General features: G+C 38.2%; 1 protein-coding gene across 4 annotated transcripts in view; it reads right to left on the bottom strand.

Annotated features, from left to right (window-relative positions):
• The window catches only part of LIN54 (lin-54 DREAM MuvB core complex component), a 74,293-nt gene that overhangs the window by 8,897 nt on the left and 45,116 nt on the right, over nt 1-20,280 (bottom strand). For all 4 annotated transcript variants that reach the window (XM_007447538.1, XM_007447536.1, XM_007447539.1 and 1 more), the window contains 5 exons: nt 8,239-8,455; nt 3,240-3,313; nt 2,470-2,667; nt 987-1,078; nt 101-172 (listed from right to left, as the gene is read on the bottom strand). In XM_007447538.1, the coding sequence (XP_007447600.1) occupies nt 101-172; nt 987-1,078; nt 2,470-2,667; nt 3,240-3,313; nt 8,239-8,455 (653 nt within the window). The remainder of the gene's footprint in view (nt 1-100; nt 173-986; nt 1,079-2,469; nt 2,668-3,239; nt 3,314-8,238; nt 8,456-20,280) is intronic.

Below are 20,280 nucleotides of genomic sequence, written 5' to 3'. Positions count from 1 at the left end.
GGACTCTCAACCACTGTGCCACCAGGGAAGCCCAACTCCACTTATTTTTTAAAGCATTTTCAGTTATATCAAATGAGGAAACAGCAGCAAAAGGACTTACAATTTCAAACACAGCGATTTTGTACAATTACAAGGCTTTCTGGGCCGACTGGCAGACTCTGATGGCATTATGCTACACAGACACAAACAAAAAGATATACATTTTAATCAATTAAAGGTAACTATTTAAACTGAGAAAAGTCTCTAATCTGTAAATTCCTCCTAAAATAAAGCTTTAACAAATGTACCCAACTCTAATAAAAGTTTGTTATGTTGTTCCATTTACATTAAGTTGAAAAGCAAGTTGTACCATGAAAAGAAAGGTAGAGAGCCAAGATATGGATTAAAAAAAAAGAAAAGGAAGTTATCAATAGTTTCTGAAGAACATTCCACAAAATATACTCTTTCTTCTAAGAGAACTAAAGTTGAAACCTCCTAAACTCTTTGGGATTCAATTATGAAAGGTAGTAAGTAGAAAAGGGTGTGTGAAGTTGGAATTTAGGAGCGGAGAGGAGAGGTAGACTGGTTCCACGTAATTAACTAAAGCACTGCTTCTCAACCAATACTGCAAAGGCAGCAATTGACAGATTAAAAAACAAATAAAAGAAAAAGCAAAGACCTAAATAACAATTTTAAAACTAGTTAATATCATTTTAAAAACACATTCAGGAGGAGACAGAGAAAAAGAGAAAAGAGAGAGAAAATAACAAATCACCTGTGCCAGAACTGGTGAATCGGAGTAAAAGATAATTTGGGAGTTCTCTGACTATTCCTGCAACTTTTCTGTTTAAAGTATTTCAAAATAAAAAGTACTGCAGAGGCACACTCACATGGCTTTGAGGGGGAAAAAATTAAATACATGTATTTTGAAATATATATGTATATTTGATGTTGCATTTAACCTGATCCAACAACTTAACTTACATATATTCAAATAACTCACTCACCCATTGAACGGAAGCCTTGCTTGGGTCTGGATACCAGGTGTTCCGGTAAAGTTAGAGTTGCTTGCTATAGACACATAGGAAGACTGCTGTAGCTACATATAAAGAAAGGTAATTTCAGACCATATTTACAAAAATGGACAATACTCCTAAATATGATGATCGGTAAGAAGCACAAATTCATCTATTAAAATAGGAAAAACAGAACGGAGAATTTCATACAAACATACTCACTACCTCATAGAGCTCTTCTAAAGACCCAAAACTAATACCAGAGGTAAAAACAATGTGGACATTTTAAAGTACTACATGGTATAAATATAAGAAATTCTTTCACAGAGGAATAAGGATATCAGAATTAGGAAATTCCAGATGAATGTCCTGATAGTACTGTAGTAAAACTTGTATTGGCTAGAAAAATGCAATGTGTCTACTTGTAAATAAAATAAATAAAATGTGATCATTTATCATAAGTTACAGAGAATGAGAAGTTACATACGTAATAATTAAGTTCCTGTTTTACACTGATTTCTAAACATAAGAAAAGAGATGCTAATGATAAAAATACTGAACACTAATTTTTTCAATCAGTAGCCACATAACATACTCCAAAGTACACTTCTTTAAAGTACACAGGTTTCTGTCTCTCTTATAATCTTGAGTAGATCAACTCAACAGCTTAGAATATGGTGCTAATTAATCTGCTTGATTCTTACATGAAAAAGAAAACAACTTCTATCTTCTTCCTAGAAAGCAGCACTCCTAACCCAAGCCAGCCAATTGGATAATATGTGGCTCTGATTCCAAAGATAACCAGATGTCATCTAAAGATGACCAGATCTGGACAGATCATTACCGATATGTCACCTGGAAGTGCATCTCACAGTCTATTTTCCAAGAACAGGTGAGCGGCATCGTATTCATAATGTGAGGAGGAACTTCATTACAGTCACAGTGCTTTCTAAACTCATTGGGACACTGCTGATTTTTTTTTTTCGGTACGCGGGCCTCTCACTGTTATGGCCTCTCCCGTTGTGGAGAACAGGCTCCGGACGCGCAGGCTCAGTGGCCATGGCTCATGGGCCCAGCCGCTCCACGGCATGTGGGATCTTCCCAGACCGGGGCACGAACCCGCGTCCCCTGCATCGGCAGGCGGACTCTCAACCACTGCGCCACCAGGGAAGCCTGGGACTCTGCTGATTTCAACTCAATGTATTTTCTCTTATATCTACACGATCTTGCCCTCCTACCAAACTGTTCTCAGCTCCAAATTGCCTGACTTGTATACTTGACTTGTGCTGTATATTTCTAAATATTAAAGATACATAAAAATAAACTCAGAAGTTTTCATTAACAATTCAAGGTTTTGGAAACAGTCTAAACACTGAGTTAGATGTTTCTGAGTAGTTTTAGAATGTGATAATGCTAGACATCTTAGACCCAATTAAACTTTTTGAAATGCGATGACTTAATTTTTTGCCCATACCTGAGTCACATACTGAGCAGGAAGCACCGCATAGCCTACATTCCCTGTTCCTGGAGCCGGTGCCAGCACAGTGCCTGGTGGCAGGTTCGTGAGGTTTGGCTGGATTTGTGGCAGTGGGGTGGCAGGCATGATAAGCCGCTGCTGTGGCTGGCTGGTGGTGACTATTTGGGAAGTTGGATTGATCGGTTTCGGAACAACCTAAAAAGAAAGGAAGTATGTCAATGACCACGAAAATAAATTTCACAGTTTCTCAATTCAGTATAAATCTCTTAAACTTAGGGGATTAAGAGGTCCAAACTATTATGTATAAATAAGCTACAAAGATATACTGTGCAACACAGGGAATATAACCAATATTTTACAGTAGTTATAAATGGAGTATAAACTTTAAAAATTGTGAATCACTATATTGTACACCTGTAACTTATATAATATTGTCCATCAACTATACTTCAATAAAAATAAATAAATAAAAAAATCTCTTAAACGTAAACTTTTTTTTTTTTTTTTTTTACACGGGCCTCTCACTGTTGTGGCCTCTCCCGTTGCGGAGCACAGGCTCCGGACGCGCTGGCTCAGCGGCCATGGCTCACGGGCCCAGCCGCTCCGCGGCATGTGGGATCTTCCCGGACCGGGGCATGAACCCGTGTCCCCTGCATCGGCAGGTGGACTCTCAACCACTGCGCCACCAGGGAAGCCCTTAACTTTCAATTTTAAAAGTAAATTGTCTGTTTGGGAGAGACTGAGAGAAGAAGTGATGTGATACTCACTTGTTTGACAGTCTGCGCTGAGACAAGTGGCACTGACATCCGCACTGGGGTGGTATTAACGACCACTGGCTTTGCTTTGTAAAAAGGAGGGAGGAAAAGGACAGTTTGTTTACAGAAAGTAGTATTTAAAACATGTAAGATACTTAGTTCGCTCACGATATCCTCATGAGAGAGCTTAAAGAATTCCACTGGTTTCCTATTTGGAGGAATCTTTAATCAAGACAGTTACTTTCAAAATTCTTTAACCCATCTAACTAGGGAACTTATATCTAAGGTAGCTATAGTCTATCCACTTTATGAGAGAATGTCTGTCGTTTAAGATATTCTACTGAAAATACTTCAATCTGTATTCAGATGCTTTATATATTCACTACTAAATCCAGTGAGATGAAATGATGCATAAATTAAAAACTGCCATTCAGGAACTTGGGTAACAATGCTGTTCTATACTATTTCTAATTCTGTGTACAATTCATTATTTACAGAGTACTACTAAAAGGCAGCAGAGCAGCAAGGTTAAGAATATAGTCTCCTTAACTCAACTATACTTCAATAAAAAGTAAATTAAAAAAAAAAGAATGTAGTCTCCTAAATCATAAGACCCTGGGGGTTCAAATCCCAATTCTGCTGCTTTCTAACTACTTTAATTCTCTTTGCCTGTATCCCCATCTGCAATATAGGGATAGTATCTCCCTTACAGGGTAAGAGAAATAAATATGTTAATTCATGAAAATTTACTACAGCAGTGCTCAACAGATAGTAAGTGCTCAATAAACGTTAGTTCCCATTACTGTTATTGTTCTTGTTGTTATTACAACCATTACTGCTACATAAATGTCACTGTAGACAGTGTTCCAGGGAAACTATAGTACAAGACACCTGCTCAAAGAGATTACATTCAAGTAGAGCAGATTAGACGAGTACCCAAATAAAATAAACATTATTAAAAAAAAAAAGAGAAAGCACTGTGGGAGAGCAAAGGAGACAGAACATACATCTGACTGGCAGGGGCTGGGAACGGGGAAAGCTGCATAGAGGACAGTGTCTGAGACAGTCCTGACCAATGGTCAGGCTGCAGAGCGGGCATACAGACTGGAGCAGGGCAGTTCACACAGCGGCAGAGCAAGAGAAGTGGAGGCTTGATGCTGGGCACTTCACAAAGTGCTACGGGACAGACCGGTTTGGCTGGAACCTAGGGTTAAAGTAGGCAAGCACTGGCAAAAAAAAAAAAGGCAGACTGTGGCTGTTTTGTTGAAGGCCTTGAATGTAAGGGTAGAGATCTGTATATTTAATCTGTATTATTAATTCAGCAGGCAATGAGAAGTTTCTGAGGATTGTGATGTTCGGAAACATCATTGGAATGACACAAAAAGAAACTACGCGGCAGCAGTATGTAAAACAGAACAGAGCTGCAAGAAACAAAGAAAGTTAGAAGAGTACAAAACATGAGAGTCTAATCTGCGGTGATGGCACTGGGAATGGAAAGGAGAGAACAGCTCCAAGAGACAGGGTGGAGGTGAAAGGATGGCAGGAACCGTAGGTACAAGAGAAAAAAAATCGGTTATCATGGAGCTTTCAAGTGAATGGGAAAATGACAGCTATTAGAATTAAAAATTCAAGGATGAGCTGATCTAAAGGGAAGATGAAACCTGACATGCAGAAATACAGTGATGAAGTTCAGGAAACAGGGTGGTTCTAGACCTGTATGTTTGGATCAAAAGAAGTACCATTTCTAATACTGCCTACTGCCACTTCCTCAGTCTAAAGGAGGGATTTAAGAAGACTGAAAGGACATCCCTTCGGGTCTTATTTAGGCAAAAGGCCTAGAGCCTGCTATGAGAGGTTGAGATAACGGGATCTAAACTGCTGTGAACACTGAATCAAACAAACTGTTCTGAACAATAAAAGAAAAAGAACAGACTTCCTTGGATAGAAAGGCTGTTAACAATGTTAACAATTTTTTTTTTTTACTTTTGGTAGGGATGGAAGGGTTGATGGCTGAAGACGAGAAGTTGACAGCCCTGGAAGAACACTAGAGAGAGGGTACTCAGATCTAAAAGGGAGCAGGCCCTGGCAGCAAGGTGACAAACTAGGGAGAAGGGGGTAGGTGGGAAGGTGGGAGACCTCCAGAAGGAGCGTATGATCAGTGGTGGTGATCGCATATCTCTGAATATACTAAAAACTGTACTGTATTTAACAAGGGTGAATTTTATGGTAGATGAGAACTGTATCTCAATAAAGTTGCTATACAAAAAGAGTGTATGACCATGAATTACAGGAGCAGTGCCATGCCATCTGATACCTGATTTGAAATTGTTTCCTGTTCTGTTTTGATTATAATAACCACTGTAGCAATACTATAAGGAATTAAAAGGCAAATTAAAAGGAATTAAAAGCCTGAATTCGTGCTTGGGACACTGAAGAGAGGACACCCTACACCACTTTGTTCCTTGACAAGGCGATGACAGTCACTGGTTCATGAGCACACAAGCAGCAATTCTGAGGTAACTGCACAGCTAGAGAAATGTAGGAACTTCCTGGTGGTCTGTGAAATGACGGGGAAGGAGTGTGTGTCCTGCCCTTATTCACATCTCATGGGAGACTTGGATGATTCTCATAAGGATAGGACAGGGAAGTGTCCCCACGCACGCACACAGAGCTAGAAAACTGGGGAATTCTGGGTTTACATTAGCTTGACATACGCATGCTGCGTTTTAACTGAAATCTGGGGAATGCAGAAAACAGAAAATGTAGTGGTCAAGAAAAAGAACAGTATAAAATATACATGGGAAGGGGGTCATACTTATATAGCTACGTCAATAGTCTGGATTTCTCCTCCTCGACCTTTTTTTTTTTTTTAAACTGGGGCACAGTTGCTTCCTCCTTAACTTTTGAGCATGGTCCCACATTACCACTACTGCCGTTTTCATAGATGCTGGCATAATCTTTCATTTTTTTGGTCTTTAATAGCAATTCTGAACAATCCTTTCAGAACAGTCTCCTTTGAAACTTTAGAAACCATACCTGCAAGTGTTTGAGGGTTTTTAGTTTCTTAAGTTGATTTCCTCCCTAACCAAGATTGTAGATTATATTCTAAAGAGATTAACCAAGCAATCTTCTGGGTCCTTTTACTGTGCTACCTGCCATCCAGCCAGCAATTAATATGGTGGAACGTCTGAATACTGGTGTTTGTATGGCTTTGATGGGAAAATGTACAAGAGGAGCCCAATTCCCTTTGGCATTTAAGTAAATCCCTCACAGGGAATTAAGCCTTTAGAAAAACACATCAATACATTTTATGAACTACAGCAACTATTCAGTGTATCTCTAATGAAAATTGTAAATTTAACTCGTTATTCCTATGAAATAATATATTTTACATATACCCAGATCTTTTATGGGATAGGAGAGCAAGACAAAAATAGGGAAATATGGGTAGATATGAGGGAAATAGCATGGGTGGTATATGTATGTGAGCAGGTGGGAAGAGGGAATATACAGAGAGAGGTGGAGAAGCCAGAGGGGAGAACAGAGAGGGAAACTGAAGGAAAGCAAGCAGCAGGGAAGCAGGAAGGGGGTGAGGGATTGCTAGCAGGCAAAGAGAACAGCGAAGCAGAGAGGAGCAGAAAGACAGACATAAGGTTGGAAAAGAAGGAAATGGTAAAGACATTAGAATTATGAATTGTCCAACCCGCTCCTCCACTCTTCCTGGGTCTTCAGCTTCCTCTCCCACTCATACCAAACGCTTATGCTTGGTAACGAGTAAATCAGTGCTAACGTTATGCTGGAAATGGATACTCAGCATACGTGTATACACACAAACATAGAATATAACCAACTATATCTAATGACTCCTTTATATCATTATGATATATAAGAAAATTGGACTTGTAGCACTTAGTAGCACTTGCTAAGTACTGAGAGAATATACACTTGACTTCCTTAGTCAGCAGTACATGCAAATTTCATTTTTCCTCTCATTAAGAACACTGTAATAAAAGATTTCCTTTCAAAATCAGTTTAAAGAGGGAATAGAAAATATAATTACTATTTTATATAATTATGTCTAATTTTAATAGAATACACACTAAAATACTGTTTCCCTCATGCACCCTCCATTTTCTCCCATCAGTAATTTAAAATCCAAGATTTTTCTTCCACTTTCTCTTAGATGAACTAGCTATCAGCAATGGACAGCTCCAACCCTCTGATCCCTTAATAAAACTGAAGGCGCAAACACATGGTCTTTAATTCATCTATTTACATCCAGCAAACAATAGATCATTCACTTGTCATGTCATTTTGACACTGAAAGAATATGCGGTAGTCTTCCAAGGAAAAGAATTAGGCCCCAAATATAAACTGTCCTCATCCTTTCACAGTTTAAATTTTTTAACAAGTAGATAAATATGGAGAAAGGTTATGTGTTTGAGTCTGTGTATGTATATCAGGTGGCTGGAAGGATTAAACACAAACAAAGTAGGACTACAAACAGGAATACTTTTCAGGAAAAATACCAATGAGTAAAATAACAACATTTTAACTGATTTTCATTAGCAATTACAGATTCAAAATAAGTAAAGGATGAAAGTTCATACTTATCATTCATACCTTGCCTACTGGTCATTTCAACTGACCCCCAAACCCTGTGTAGTTTAGATGGCTTTGTAGTTTAGAAAATAAGATAAATCATTTGGTTCCATTTAAACTATCCCACTGGCATAATGTAGGCTTTTAAACCAGCAGTAAAATGGCTACCCACAAATTGATGACTAAGTATGATTATCCAGTATGACAGCACACTGTGTATCAGTTTCTAGAAGAACAAAATACTATAGTTATATACAACTGGGATTCTATTTCACTGCCTTCTGCAACAGCTGCTGATTCATACTCAGCTGAAATGCCATACTTAATCAGGATTTCAGCAAGAAAAGGACCAATTTCTCTAATAATGTTCAAAGCATTAATTATTGTTTTTAAAAAAATGGTTACTAACCTTGCTGAAGAGGCTGAGTGTTTGTACTGGGATTCTGACTAACTGGCTGGGTTGAGCTACTGGCTGTTGTGGCAGTAACAAGTCGGACATAATGAAACTTGCTTCCAGGCACTTGAATCTGCTGGACATTGGGAGCAGTTGCCAGAGGAATAATTGTCTTAAATTGTGATGTGCTCACTCCTCCAACAGTGATGGTCTGCACAGCTGATTTCACTGCCTAGTGAACAATACAACATGGCTCTCATTAATCTGCGATTTTATTTTCCTACTTCATTTTTACTCATGACAATTGCTCAAGTAAAAAAGTATGTTCCTGAATTTCATCAAAAGCTGTTGAAAGGAACAACCTGTTCAAAGAGAAATGAATAGTAATAAATACAGGAGTGAAACCAAAATTAATGAGTTCTACCATCTCTAGTAGTTAACTTCCTTGATAGTCCAGGTCAGATGACTTGCTATGAAGAAACTATTACTTAAATTGCAAGAACTCACACAGTTTTGTTAACATCAGTTAAAATTTATAAGAAAAAGGTTATTTTAAAACTTTCAGTATTAAGCCTCATATTCAGAAAGAAAGGACACAGATATTTGGTTTTACTGCTATCCACCAAATTAACTATGGCAAATTTCATTTTCACATGTCCTAAAAGAGAAAGAAACCCCAAAGAAAAGCCCTCATTAATTAAGTCTAGCCAATTCTGAAAGGCTTATAATATTCCACAGATACAAATGTACCCACTAACCTATGGGGAAAAGGCCAAATTCAATCCAAAATTACCACTATTTTGGTTGTCTAGGGAAACTAATTTTGGATTCAGATCTAATTCAGATCTGACTCAATATAATCATTTTAATCATTTTTAATCCTTTCCTTCAGTCCAACAAAAAGCAATGTGACTTCCCAAAAAGCTAAATGAAACATCAAAAGCAGAACAGAACAAAAGCCTTTTAAGATGTCTCCAATTGATGTTTAACCAATGTACAACAGACTGTCATACAAAGCAACGATCCAGACAAGATTCTCTAATTAGTTCTATGGTATTATTTTATAAATAATTACACCACTACCTATTCTTCAAAAAGCCCTCATGCCAAAAGACAGGTGACATGACTGAGGAAATCTATATTCATTATATGGATGATAATTTATAAAAGAATAATTCTGAAGAATTTGAACATTTTCATAAAAGTACAGGGGAAAAAAGGAAGAATGTCCTTAGTTTGGAAACTCTACAGATAATACTCAAAGTAGATTACTTCAGCATAAAATAATTCACACATTATCAGTAGGCAGAGGCACCACAGAGTAGATTTTAAATAAAGATAAGAGATAACAGCTGTGATGGTGCGTTAAATGAAAACATAAAACTTAAGAAAAGGGATAAAATGTGTATATATGGAAGCTACTGAAAAATCAAGCAACCCATGAGTCAGATGCATACAGTGGTACAAGAGACATTGTCCTTGGTCTATCGACTCAAAATGAAAAAAGAATACTATTTTAAGAAACAAGGTAGGGGAAGCGGGGTGGATAAACAAGGAGTTTGGGATTAACAGATACACACTACTATACATAAAATAAACAATAAAGACCTACTGTATAGCACAGAGAACTAGATTCAATATCTTACAATAACCTATAATGGAAAAGGATCTGAAAAAGTATATATATAACTGACTCACTTTGCTGTACACTTGAAACTAACAACATTATAAATCAACTATACTTCAGTTGAAAATTTTCTTTAATTAAAAAAAAGAAAAAAAATTATGTTTAAAGAAAAGAAACAAGATGACTCAGACGTAATAGTTAAATGTACTGGGTACCTAACACATACAGAGGACATTGCTTTTGAAAACTCTAAGATTATCTGATTTAAATCTAGCAACCAAATTATGAGCTAGGTACAGCATGGCACAAGTACCAGGGCTGGTTTAGTTAAGTTTGCACAGTATACCCTTTTTCCACCTCTACGTTCAACATTTCTTTTTTGTTTGTTTGTTTTTTGGCCATGCTGCGCGGCTTGCAGGATCTTAGTTCCCCAACCAGGGATCCAACCCAAGCCACGGCAGTGAAAGAGCAGAGCCCTAACCACTGGACCGCCAGGGAATTCCCTCAACTTTTCTGTATCCTAAACTTCAAGCTACAACTCTTACAAGCTGTAAATAACTGGCTCTTTTAAAGATTCTTTTTCTGATGTGAACCTTTTTTTTTTAAGTCTTTATTGAATTTGTTACAATATTGCTTCTGTTTTATGTTTTGGTTTTTTGGCTGCCAGGCATGTGGGATCTTAGCTCCCTGACCAGGGAGCGAACCCACACTCTCGGCATTGGAAGGCGAAGTCTTAACCACTGGACCGCCAGGGCTCTTTTAGAACAAAACCATATCTGACTATATTTTTTATCAGTATACGTCTTATATCTAACATAGTTAATTAACTATTTGGATTTAAATCTACCGTTGTACTGTTTCCTATTTGAACCACCTGTCCTCTTCTGTTCCTTTTTCTCTCCTTTTTTGCCTGCTTTAGTGTTAAATGTTTCATTATTTCATTTCCCCTGTGGTAACTTATTTATACATTATGTTACTATTCTTATAGTAGTTGCCCTAGAGATTACAATGTTCAATGTAGGAATTAAATTAGTACTTTACACATCACCAAGACAATAAAAGAACCACAGAACGTTAACATCATTTATTCTTGCCCCATCTTTGTGCTACCATTAAGTATTCTTTAATTCTCCATATAGTTTAAACTCTATAAGACATTCATTTAGATATACCCACAAATTTACCCTTTCTGTCCTTTCTATACCCTTTCTGTGCTTCCATTTGGGATCATTTTCCTTCTGCCTAAAGAACTCACTTTGGATTTCCTTAAGTGCAGGTCCGCTAATGAGAAATTCTCTACACTTTGGTTCTCAAAAAATGTCTAACCCTTTTTTATAATCTCTCTTTTGCTTGATAAAGTCATCTACTGAATTCTTAATCTCAGTTTTCAGTTTGAAAATATACATCTGATTCCTTTTTATAGTTTCTAATTCTCTGCTGAAGTTCTTCATCTTGTTAAATAAATTTCTGAATATATTAATCTTAGTTATTTAAAAAGCAAATCTGATAACTCCACCACCTATACCTCTCTGTTTTGAATAATTTGGTCTGGTTGCCTGATATGCCTAATGATTTTTGACTAAGTGCCAGACTTCGTTTGTGGAAAATTAAGTAAATAATTTGAGGCTGAGAATGATTTTATATTTCTCCAGAAAGCATTCACTTCGGCTTCTGGCAGGCAGTTAAGAGTAGGGGCAGATTACCTTAAACCAATAACAAACTGAGCTGATTACAAGCTAAGCTTCAATCTTTGGGAGGCCTTGTCCATTTCTGGTTCACTCCTCCCACAACCAGGACTCCAGTATCTACCAGGCTTCCTCCTTCTTGTTGGCGCCTGAACCCAAAGTTTTGTCTACAAGGTCTATAAGACTGACAGGTCTGCTCAGCTCCCCAACTTTCTGGGACCACTTTCTGCTCATCTTCTCAGTCTCTCAGCCACAACTTACAAATCAGCAAGTGCCCTAAGGGGAAGGGTCACACTGAACACCAGGCAACTTCTCTAGGCTTCCCGTGACTTCAGGATGGTGGCCTATCATGTCCTGGCTCCCCTGGTAGGTCTCAAAAACCTTCAAACAAATTTTTTAATTAGATAAATTTTATTTTTCTTTTTAGTTGTTCTTGGTGGGACAGTTGGCCATCAACAAGCTAGTTCTGTATAGCAAAAACAGAAAATCCAGCTGAGTTTTAATCTAGGTTCCAGCATTTCCCAATTGAGTGACCTTGTACAAGTAACTTAGCTTCTCTGTGCCTAAGTTTCCTCGTTTGAAAATGTTAAAATGGCACCTTTCTCATAGGATTGTTATAAGGATTAAATGAGTTAAATTATATAAGGTGCAAACAATAACTCATCACATATTATAGGGCTCAATAAGTGTGTATCATTATCATTATGCCCATTATAGATGGAGAAACTGAAGCTCAGAGAGATTTAGTAACTTCCCCAAGTTCACACAGCTAAAAGTAGCAGAGCCTGGATTTGAACCAGAGCCAATTCCAAAGCCCATTTTCTTAAGACACTGTAATGCCTCCTACTGTAGACAGTTAATGAACAGTTACTAAATGACTGAATAAAAGTAAATAGCATTTGGTCCTCAAGAACTCTGTTAAAAACTAAAGTTGCACACCTGGCTCTAAGAAACATGAAAGTATTTTTTTAATCGGTTAGTATACTGAATAGAAGTATAAATAGCATTTTTTTTAAACTTTAAAATAATTTTAGATTTCACAAGAAGTTGCAAAACTAATACAATGTTCCCATGTACACTTTCCCCAAAAGAAAAACATCTCACATAAATAACCATAGGACATTATCAAAAACAGTAAATTGACATTTAGTATAATACTATCAACTAAACCACACAACAGACCTTATTCAGATTTTACCAGTTTTTATACAGACTTTTTTTTGGATGTACACTAAAGACTGTATAAATTCATGTAACCTACATCACCATCAAGATACAAAATTGTTCCATCACCACAATGAAACTCTCTTGCACTTCCCGTTATAATTATAACCCTAACTCTCGGCAACCACTGATTACAATGCATTTTTTAACACCTAAAATACTAAGTAACATATAAAAGCTATCAACTTTGTAAAAGACAAAAGCATTTGAATACTACACTTAACTGCTTTGAGAATTCACAAGTTGGTACCTTACTTGAAGTGGAGTAGCCTGAGAAACTCCATGTGAATGCCTCTCTGAACATACCACATTACCAGAAAAACAGTTCACGTACATTCAAGAAAAATCTTCAGTTATTGCTATTTCCTGATTTACACCCTTGACAGCTGGGTTAAAAAGCAAATATCTTAATTTAAATTCAAAATAGCTACACTTAACATGTATTGGTAATTGTCCAGAAAAACGTGGACTTGAAAGATTTTTTTAAAAATGTGTACTATTTCCTAAGCCATTTCTATGTATACATTTATGTCATAATTATATACAGGAATAAATTTCTTTATTATTTTCCAGTTAGCAAATGCCAGAAGTCCTTGCTTACTTAAAGATTTACCTAAAAAAATTTTTTTAATTAATTTTTTTTTAAAAAAAGGGAAAAATAAAACAACTCTTCCTGTTCTGTAAATGAGGATTCCTATTTGGTGAAGTTGGAGATTGACAGACAGCTCACCCAATATCCAAACACTGAATTTGTGGGATTCCATATAAATATGTTTGCTTTTTTGCGGGGGGGCAGGGAGTACACTTTGAAATTTGGTTCTGTTTGTAAACACAGCCTAGACATCATTGTTTGGACATATGAGCTTTGGTTCCAGTTTGTCTCAATCTTGAGTGTATTCTGGCGAGCAACCTAACACTTCTTTATATTTTGTCTCTATTTGTATGGAGAGAATATTACCACTAAATGAAATTCACATACTGCTTTAGGACACCTGCACAAATTTTGCTGTTCTGAACAGACATTAAGTTGTTATTTGTTTAATCTACTAGAAAATCATATGCTGGTTGGGTAGCATTTACTATAGTGCGTTTGTTTCATTAAACATAAGCTCTTCAAGATCAGATATTACATGAAACAACCTACTTCTGTCACATTAATTATGAAACCCTGAGGTAAACAATGTTAGACAAAGGTCTTTGCTATGGGAATTCTTAGAGTCTTTAAAATGCTAATGAGCATGACAAAACTCCTAGATGGGTATGATACAGGGTGTTTCCCAAATTTACTTAACAATAGCTTTTTGGGGAGAGAACGATTCTCTTTTTTTTTTTAATGTGAATGTAATATATTGGTGCAAGAGAAAGTATCATGTAATGACACCTGACAGGAAAGAGTTTTTCACAGAAGTTGTGCTAAAGAATGGTAGAAGAGATACAATGAATCCTATGTACCCTGCACCTTGAAAGTCATATTGGTGAAATCTCTTAAAGTTGCAATTCATATGCATTTCTACATAGAATATGACTTAAGACTAGGTTTTAGAGCTAAGTAACTGGTCACTCATTTTTGCATAATTTCATAAGAGGATCTGATGTTTTTCTTTTTTATTGAAATACAGTTGACATATAACATTGTATTAGTTTTAGGTGTACAACATTATGACCTGATATATGTATATATTGCAAACTGATTACCACAATAAGTTTAGTTAACATCCATCACTGCACATAATTATAAATTTTTTTCTTGTGATGAGAACTTTTAAGATCTACTCTCTTAGCAACCTCCAAATATATAATACAACCTTATCTATAGTCACCATGCTGTACATTACATCCCCAGAACTTATTTATCTTATGACTGGAAGTTTGTACCTTTTGACCACCTTCACTCTTTTCGACCACACACCCTGCCTCTGGCAACCACCAATCTGTTCTCTGTATCTATGAGTTTCTTTTTTTTTTTTTGGATTCCATATATAAATGACATCACACAGTATTTGTCTCTTTCTCTGTCTGACTTATTTCACTTAGCAAAATGCCCTGGAGGTTCATCCATATTGTCACAAATGTCAGGACTTCATTCTTCTTTATGGCTGAATAATATTCCACTGTATATATGTCTATGTCTGTGTGTTGTGTGTATCACATTTTCTTTATCCATTCATCTGTAGATAGACACTTAGGTTGTTTCCATGTCTTGACTACTGTAAATATTGCAGCTTTGAACACTGGGGTGCATGTATCTTTCCAAATTACTGTTTTCATTTTTTCTGGATAGATATCCAGGAGTGAAATTGCTGGGTGATATGATAGTTCTATTTTTAGTTTTTTAAAGAAACTTTACACTGTTTTCCATAGTGGCTACACCAATTTACATTCCCACCAACAGTGCACCAGGGTTCCCTTTTCTCCACATCCTTGCCAACACTTGCTATTTCTTCCTCTTTTTGGTAATAGTCATTCTAACTGGTGTGAGATGATATCTCATTGTGGTTTTGATTTGTATTTTCCTGATGGTTAGTGATGTTCAGCACTTTTTCATGTGCCTGTTGGCCATTTGTATGTCTTCTCTGGAAAAATGTCTATTCAGTTGCTGTGCCCATTTTTGGATCAGATTGTTTGTTTTTTAATTGAGTTGTATATGTTCTTTATATGTTTTGAATGTTAACCCCGTATAAGATATGAGATTTGCAAATAATTTCTCCCATTCTGTAGGCTGCCTTTTCATTTTGTTGATGGTTTCCTTTGCTATAGAGACACTTTTTATTTATTTATTTATTTTTGCAGTATGCAGGCCTCTCACCATTGTGGCCTCTCCCGTTGCGGAGCACAGGCTCTGGACGCGCAGGCTCAGCGGCCATGGCTCACGGGCCCAGCCGCTCTATGGCATGTGGGATCTTCCCGGACCGGGGCACGAACCCATGTCCCCTGCATCGGCAGGCAGACTCTCAACCACTGCGCCACCAGGGAAGCCCGAGGAGCTTTTTAGTGTGATGTAGTCCCACCTGTTTATTTTTGCTTTTGTTGCCTTTGCTTTTGATGTCAAATCCAAAAAGTCACTGCCAAAACCAATGTCAAGGAGCTTACCTCCTACATTTTCTTCTAGGAGTTTTATAGTTTCAGGTCTTACATTCAAGTCTTTAATCCATTTTGAGTTAATTTTTGTGTATGGTATAAGATAGTGGTTCAGTTTCATTATTTTCACGTGGCTGTCTGGTCTTCCCAACACCCACTGTATATTCTTGGCTCCTTTGTTGCAAATTAATTGATGACATATGTGTGGGTTTATCTCTGGGCTCTCTATTCTGTTCCACTGATCAATTTATCTTTGTTTATACCAATACCACACTGTTTTGATTACTATAGTTTTGCAATATAGTTTGAAATCGGGAATTTATAGGGTTCCATCTTAATATGCTTTTTAAAAAAATTTGTGACAGAATGTTTATAGACCTTAACTTCATGGAAAAACTATGTTTATATTATCCTAATTCCCAAACTTTAGGTTACTAAAATAAATAAACCTACCAAGAATCAAATTAGAAAGTTTTAAAATGCTTTCAAGCTAAAAGAGACAAATGAGAAAATGAGAAAAGATAAATATATGTGACTAAAGACAGAGTCAAACCTTGAGATTGGTACCAGAACTTTCAACACTGATTTACTGACTGGTGAAATAATATGAAATAGGTTAAGGAATTCATTTGCAAAATTTTCATGGATATTAACTTAACTTATGTTTTATTCATAGTCATGAGTTACAGTGACAAAGATAAGTAATTTTAAAGTGATGTGTTAGTATCTATGGAAGAATTCAAGGAAAGGGTCAAATGACCATATCTGGCAAGTTTAGACAATGTGCTCTATAAGGCATCAGCCTTACAAAATTCAGAAACCAGGGAATTCCCTAGCGGTCCAGTGGTTAGGACTCCACACTTCCACTGCAGGGGGCACGTGTTCAATCTGTGGTGGGGGAACTAAGATCCCACAAGCCGTGCAGCATGGCCAAAACAAACAAACAAAAATCAAATCAGAAACCAGTCCTACTAGGGATTAAAATGTACTATCAAGATAGGGTAAATCAAAAAATATGGGATTAGCCTAGGAACAGAGTGCTAAAGATCAAAGGAATAGATAAAAGGACCCATATATTGGAAAAGTTCATGATGAAATCTGGCATCAATGGAGAATGAGAGTTATTTAATAAATGGTATGGATTAGCCATTTAGTCTGACGAAAAAAAAGCTGAATCCCTGTAACTCATTCCTTGTAACAAATTCCAAATAGGTCAAAGAGTTAACCTAAAAAATAAGGCCAATACTGGCATAAAGCCAGACATATAAACCAATAAAACAGAATAGAGTCCAGAAATAAACCTGTGCATACCTGGTCAAATGATTTTCAACAAGGGTGCCAAGACCATTCAATGTGGAAAAGACAGTCTTCTTAACAAATGGTGCTGGGAAAACTGGATAACGACATGCAAAAGAATGATGCTGGAGCCTTTCCCAACATCATATACAAAAAACAACTCAAAAGGGATCCATAACCTAAATGTAAGACCTAAAACTAGAAAACTCTTAGAAGACAACACAGGGCAGAAGCTTCACAATATTGGATTTGGCAATGACTTATTAGATGATGCCAAAGGCACAGGCAAGAAAAGAAAACACAGACAAACCGTACTTCCTAAAATTTTTTAAAGTTTGGGTCTCAAAAGATACTGTCAACAGAGTAAAATGGTAACTCACAGAATAGGAGACATTTGCAAATCATATATCTGATGAGGGATTAAGATCCAGAATATATAGGTAACTTCTAGAACTCAAACAAATCAATTCAAAAATGGGCCAAGAATTTGAATAGACATTTCTCCAAAGAAGATATACAATGACCAATAAATACATGAAAAGATACTCAAACATCACTAATCATTAGTGAAATGCAAATAAAAACTCCAATGATGTACACCTCACATCCATTAGGATGGCTACTATCAGAAAAAGTGTTGTATCCTTTTTAAAAATTGAAGTATAGTTGATTTGAAATGTGTTGGTTTCAGGTGTACAGCAAAGTAATTCAGTTATAATATAATATAATATGAATCGATTCTTTTTCAAATTCTTTTCCATTACAGGTTATTACAAGATATTGATACTGTGCAGTACAGTAGGACCTTGTTGTTTACCTATTTTATATATAGTAGTGTGTACCTGTTAATTCCAGACTCCTACTTTATCTCTCCCCTTCCTTCCCCCTTTGGTAAACATATGTTTGTTTTCTGTCTGTGAGTCTATTTCTAATTTGTAAGTAAGTTCATTTGTACCTTTTTTTTTAGATTCCACATATAAGCAATATCACATGGTATTTGTCTTTCTCTGTCTGACTTGCAGTTAATGTGATAGTGTCTAGGTCCATGCAAGTTGCTGCAAGTGGCATTGTTTCGTTCCTTTTTATGGGTGAGTGGTATTCCACTATATATATATGTGCCACAACTTTTTAATCCACTCATCTGTTGATGGACACTTTAAGGTTGCTTCTCTGTCTTGGCTATTGTAAATAGCGTTGCTATGAACTGGGGTGCAGAGACACAATTTAAACTCCTGACCTTCAGCTTTGATGGTGGGCAGAATGTATCAGTCCTCCTGATTAGGGAGAAGAAGAAAGCAACACCAGGACTGAAGCATCCAAACCCGAGCATGGTGAGAGGGCGGGGTGGGGGAGTGCTCCATGGGTGATGTTTGTGCCATCAGTTTGGAGAATCAACACCCTCATTTTCCAGTGGAGGAAACTGAGGCTCAGAGGTTAGGCCATCACATCAACTTTGCACAGCTAGAGAGGGATGGACTTCAACATGAACCCAGTCTTAGGTTATCCAGAGTCCTTGCAGAGGGCACTGTGACCTTGCTCAGCTGGAGAAGAGCTCCATAGAGGAAGGTGGACTTGCCTTTGACCAGAGCCTGACATCAATCAGTGCTGGACACTTTTCCCTTCATAACATAGTCCCTGGTGACCCTGAGCTCCAGCTGATGGACACCTCTGGCCACCTCTCTCTCTGCAGGGCTTCGGGCTGGGACTCCAGCTGAAAGTGAAGGTTGAAGGACACGTGTCCTACCCTGAATGTCACCACATGCTGACCCCTGGGGCAGGAATAAGGAGTAACTTGCCAAGGTCATGTGTGGGCAGTGGCTGAACTTAAGTCCAACAGAGAACTTTGTGAATCCATGTCCTCCCCGTGAGGTTGGCAACGGCTGGTTTCTCCTTCCTCGGACCCACGCATCCGTGCAAATACCAGACTCTTCTAATAGGTAAGGGAGATCCAGGAGCCAGGTCATCACAGCTGCAGGAACCAAAAGGATGCGAATCCACTGACCTCCTCATGTCCAGCTGAGCACACATTCAGAGACGGAGCACCCTGCTGAAGCCACGCGGGCAGAACCAAAATCGGAACCCAGACTGCCTGCCTCCCAGCCTGGGGCCTTTGGGCCACACGGCCTTTGGGGTTATCCTTGAAGAGGCTGGCTTTTCTTTCTCTTTCCTGCAAGAAGCCGGCAGGAATCTTTCAAGCCAGCAATCCTGAGTCTTCATCTGATCGCTCTACCCACAGAGGTATTTTGGCCAGATCAATTTAAATGGGGTGAAATTCAATGGCATGGGAGTGAATTGCACAAAAACAGAAACACTTTAGGCCCTTGGATAACTTTTAAGAATGGAAAAGATTAAAAAGCTTTAGAACTACGTGTTCTAACCAAAAGAACGGGTCTTTTGAGACAGATATCTAGAATGGCCAAACTGCAGCCCAATGTATAAATACAATAATATAGTAATACAGTAATAGTAATCATATAGTAGTAATACTGTAGTAACAATGATAGGTAATACTAATAATAGTAAGATAGTAGTTTGAGAATTTACCATGTACCAGGTGCCCTGCTACGTGGGTGCCCTGCAGGCACAGGGTCTCATTTAATTCTTGCCCCGGCTGTACCATCTGGGCATGGTCATTATCCCCATTTTAGGGGTGGAGGGAACTGAGGTTCAGAGAGGTGGATTCCTTGTCCAAGGTCACACAGCGAAGTGAAGAGCTGAGATTGTAATCCAGGGACACCTGCCTCCGAGACAACCTGAGACGATTTTGCAAAGGTCACTGGACTCGGGGCAATGCTCCCTCCAGTGCCCCCAAAGCAAATGGCGACCACAGGATTTGGAAGAGGTGGGGTCTCTTCCCCCGGTGCGCAGGGAAAACCTCCCTCCGGCCCCGCCCACCAGACCCAGGGCCGCGGAGCCTCCCTCCACCGGGACGGTGGCTGGGCTCGGAGTCTCCGGGTTGGGCTCCCTCCGTCCTTTACAGCGCCCCCTGTCAGCCCCTTGGAGCGTCTCCGTGGTCCGCGCGGGGCGGGGCTGTGCGCGGGCGCGCCCTCCAGCGTCGGCGGGAGGGAATGCACCGCATGGCGCCAGGACCTGCAGGTGGACGCGCACCTGGGGCCGCAGCATCCAGACGCGAATTCCCTAACCTAA

Source organism: Lipotes vexillifer, unplaced genomic scaffold, assembly GCF_000442215.2.
Source record: "Lipotes vexillifer unplaced genomic scaffold, Lipotes_vexillifer_v1.1 scaffold272, whole genome shotgun sequence".
Classification (NCBI taxonomy): Eukaryota; Metazoa; Chordata; class Mammalia; order Artiodactyla; family Lipotidae; genus Lipotes; species Lipotes vexillifer.
Note: the sequence above shows the minus strand (reverse complement) of the source record. Positions and strands in the feature narration are given on the sequence as shown.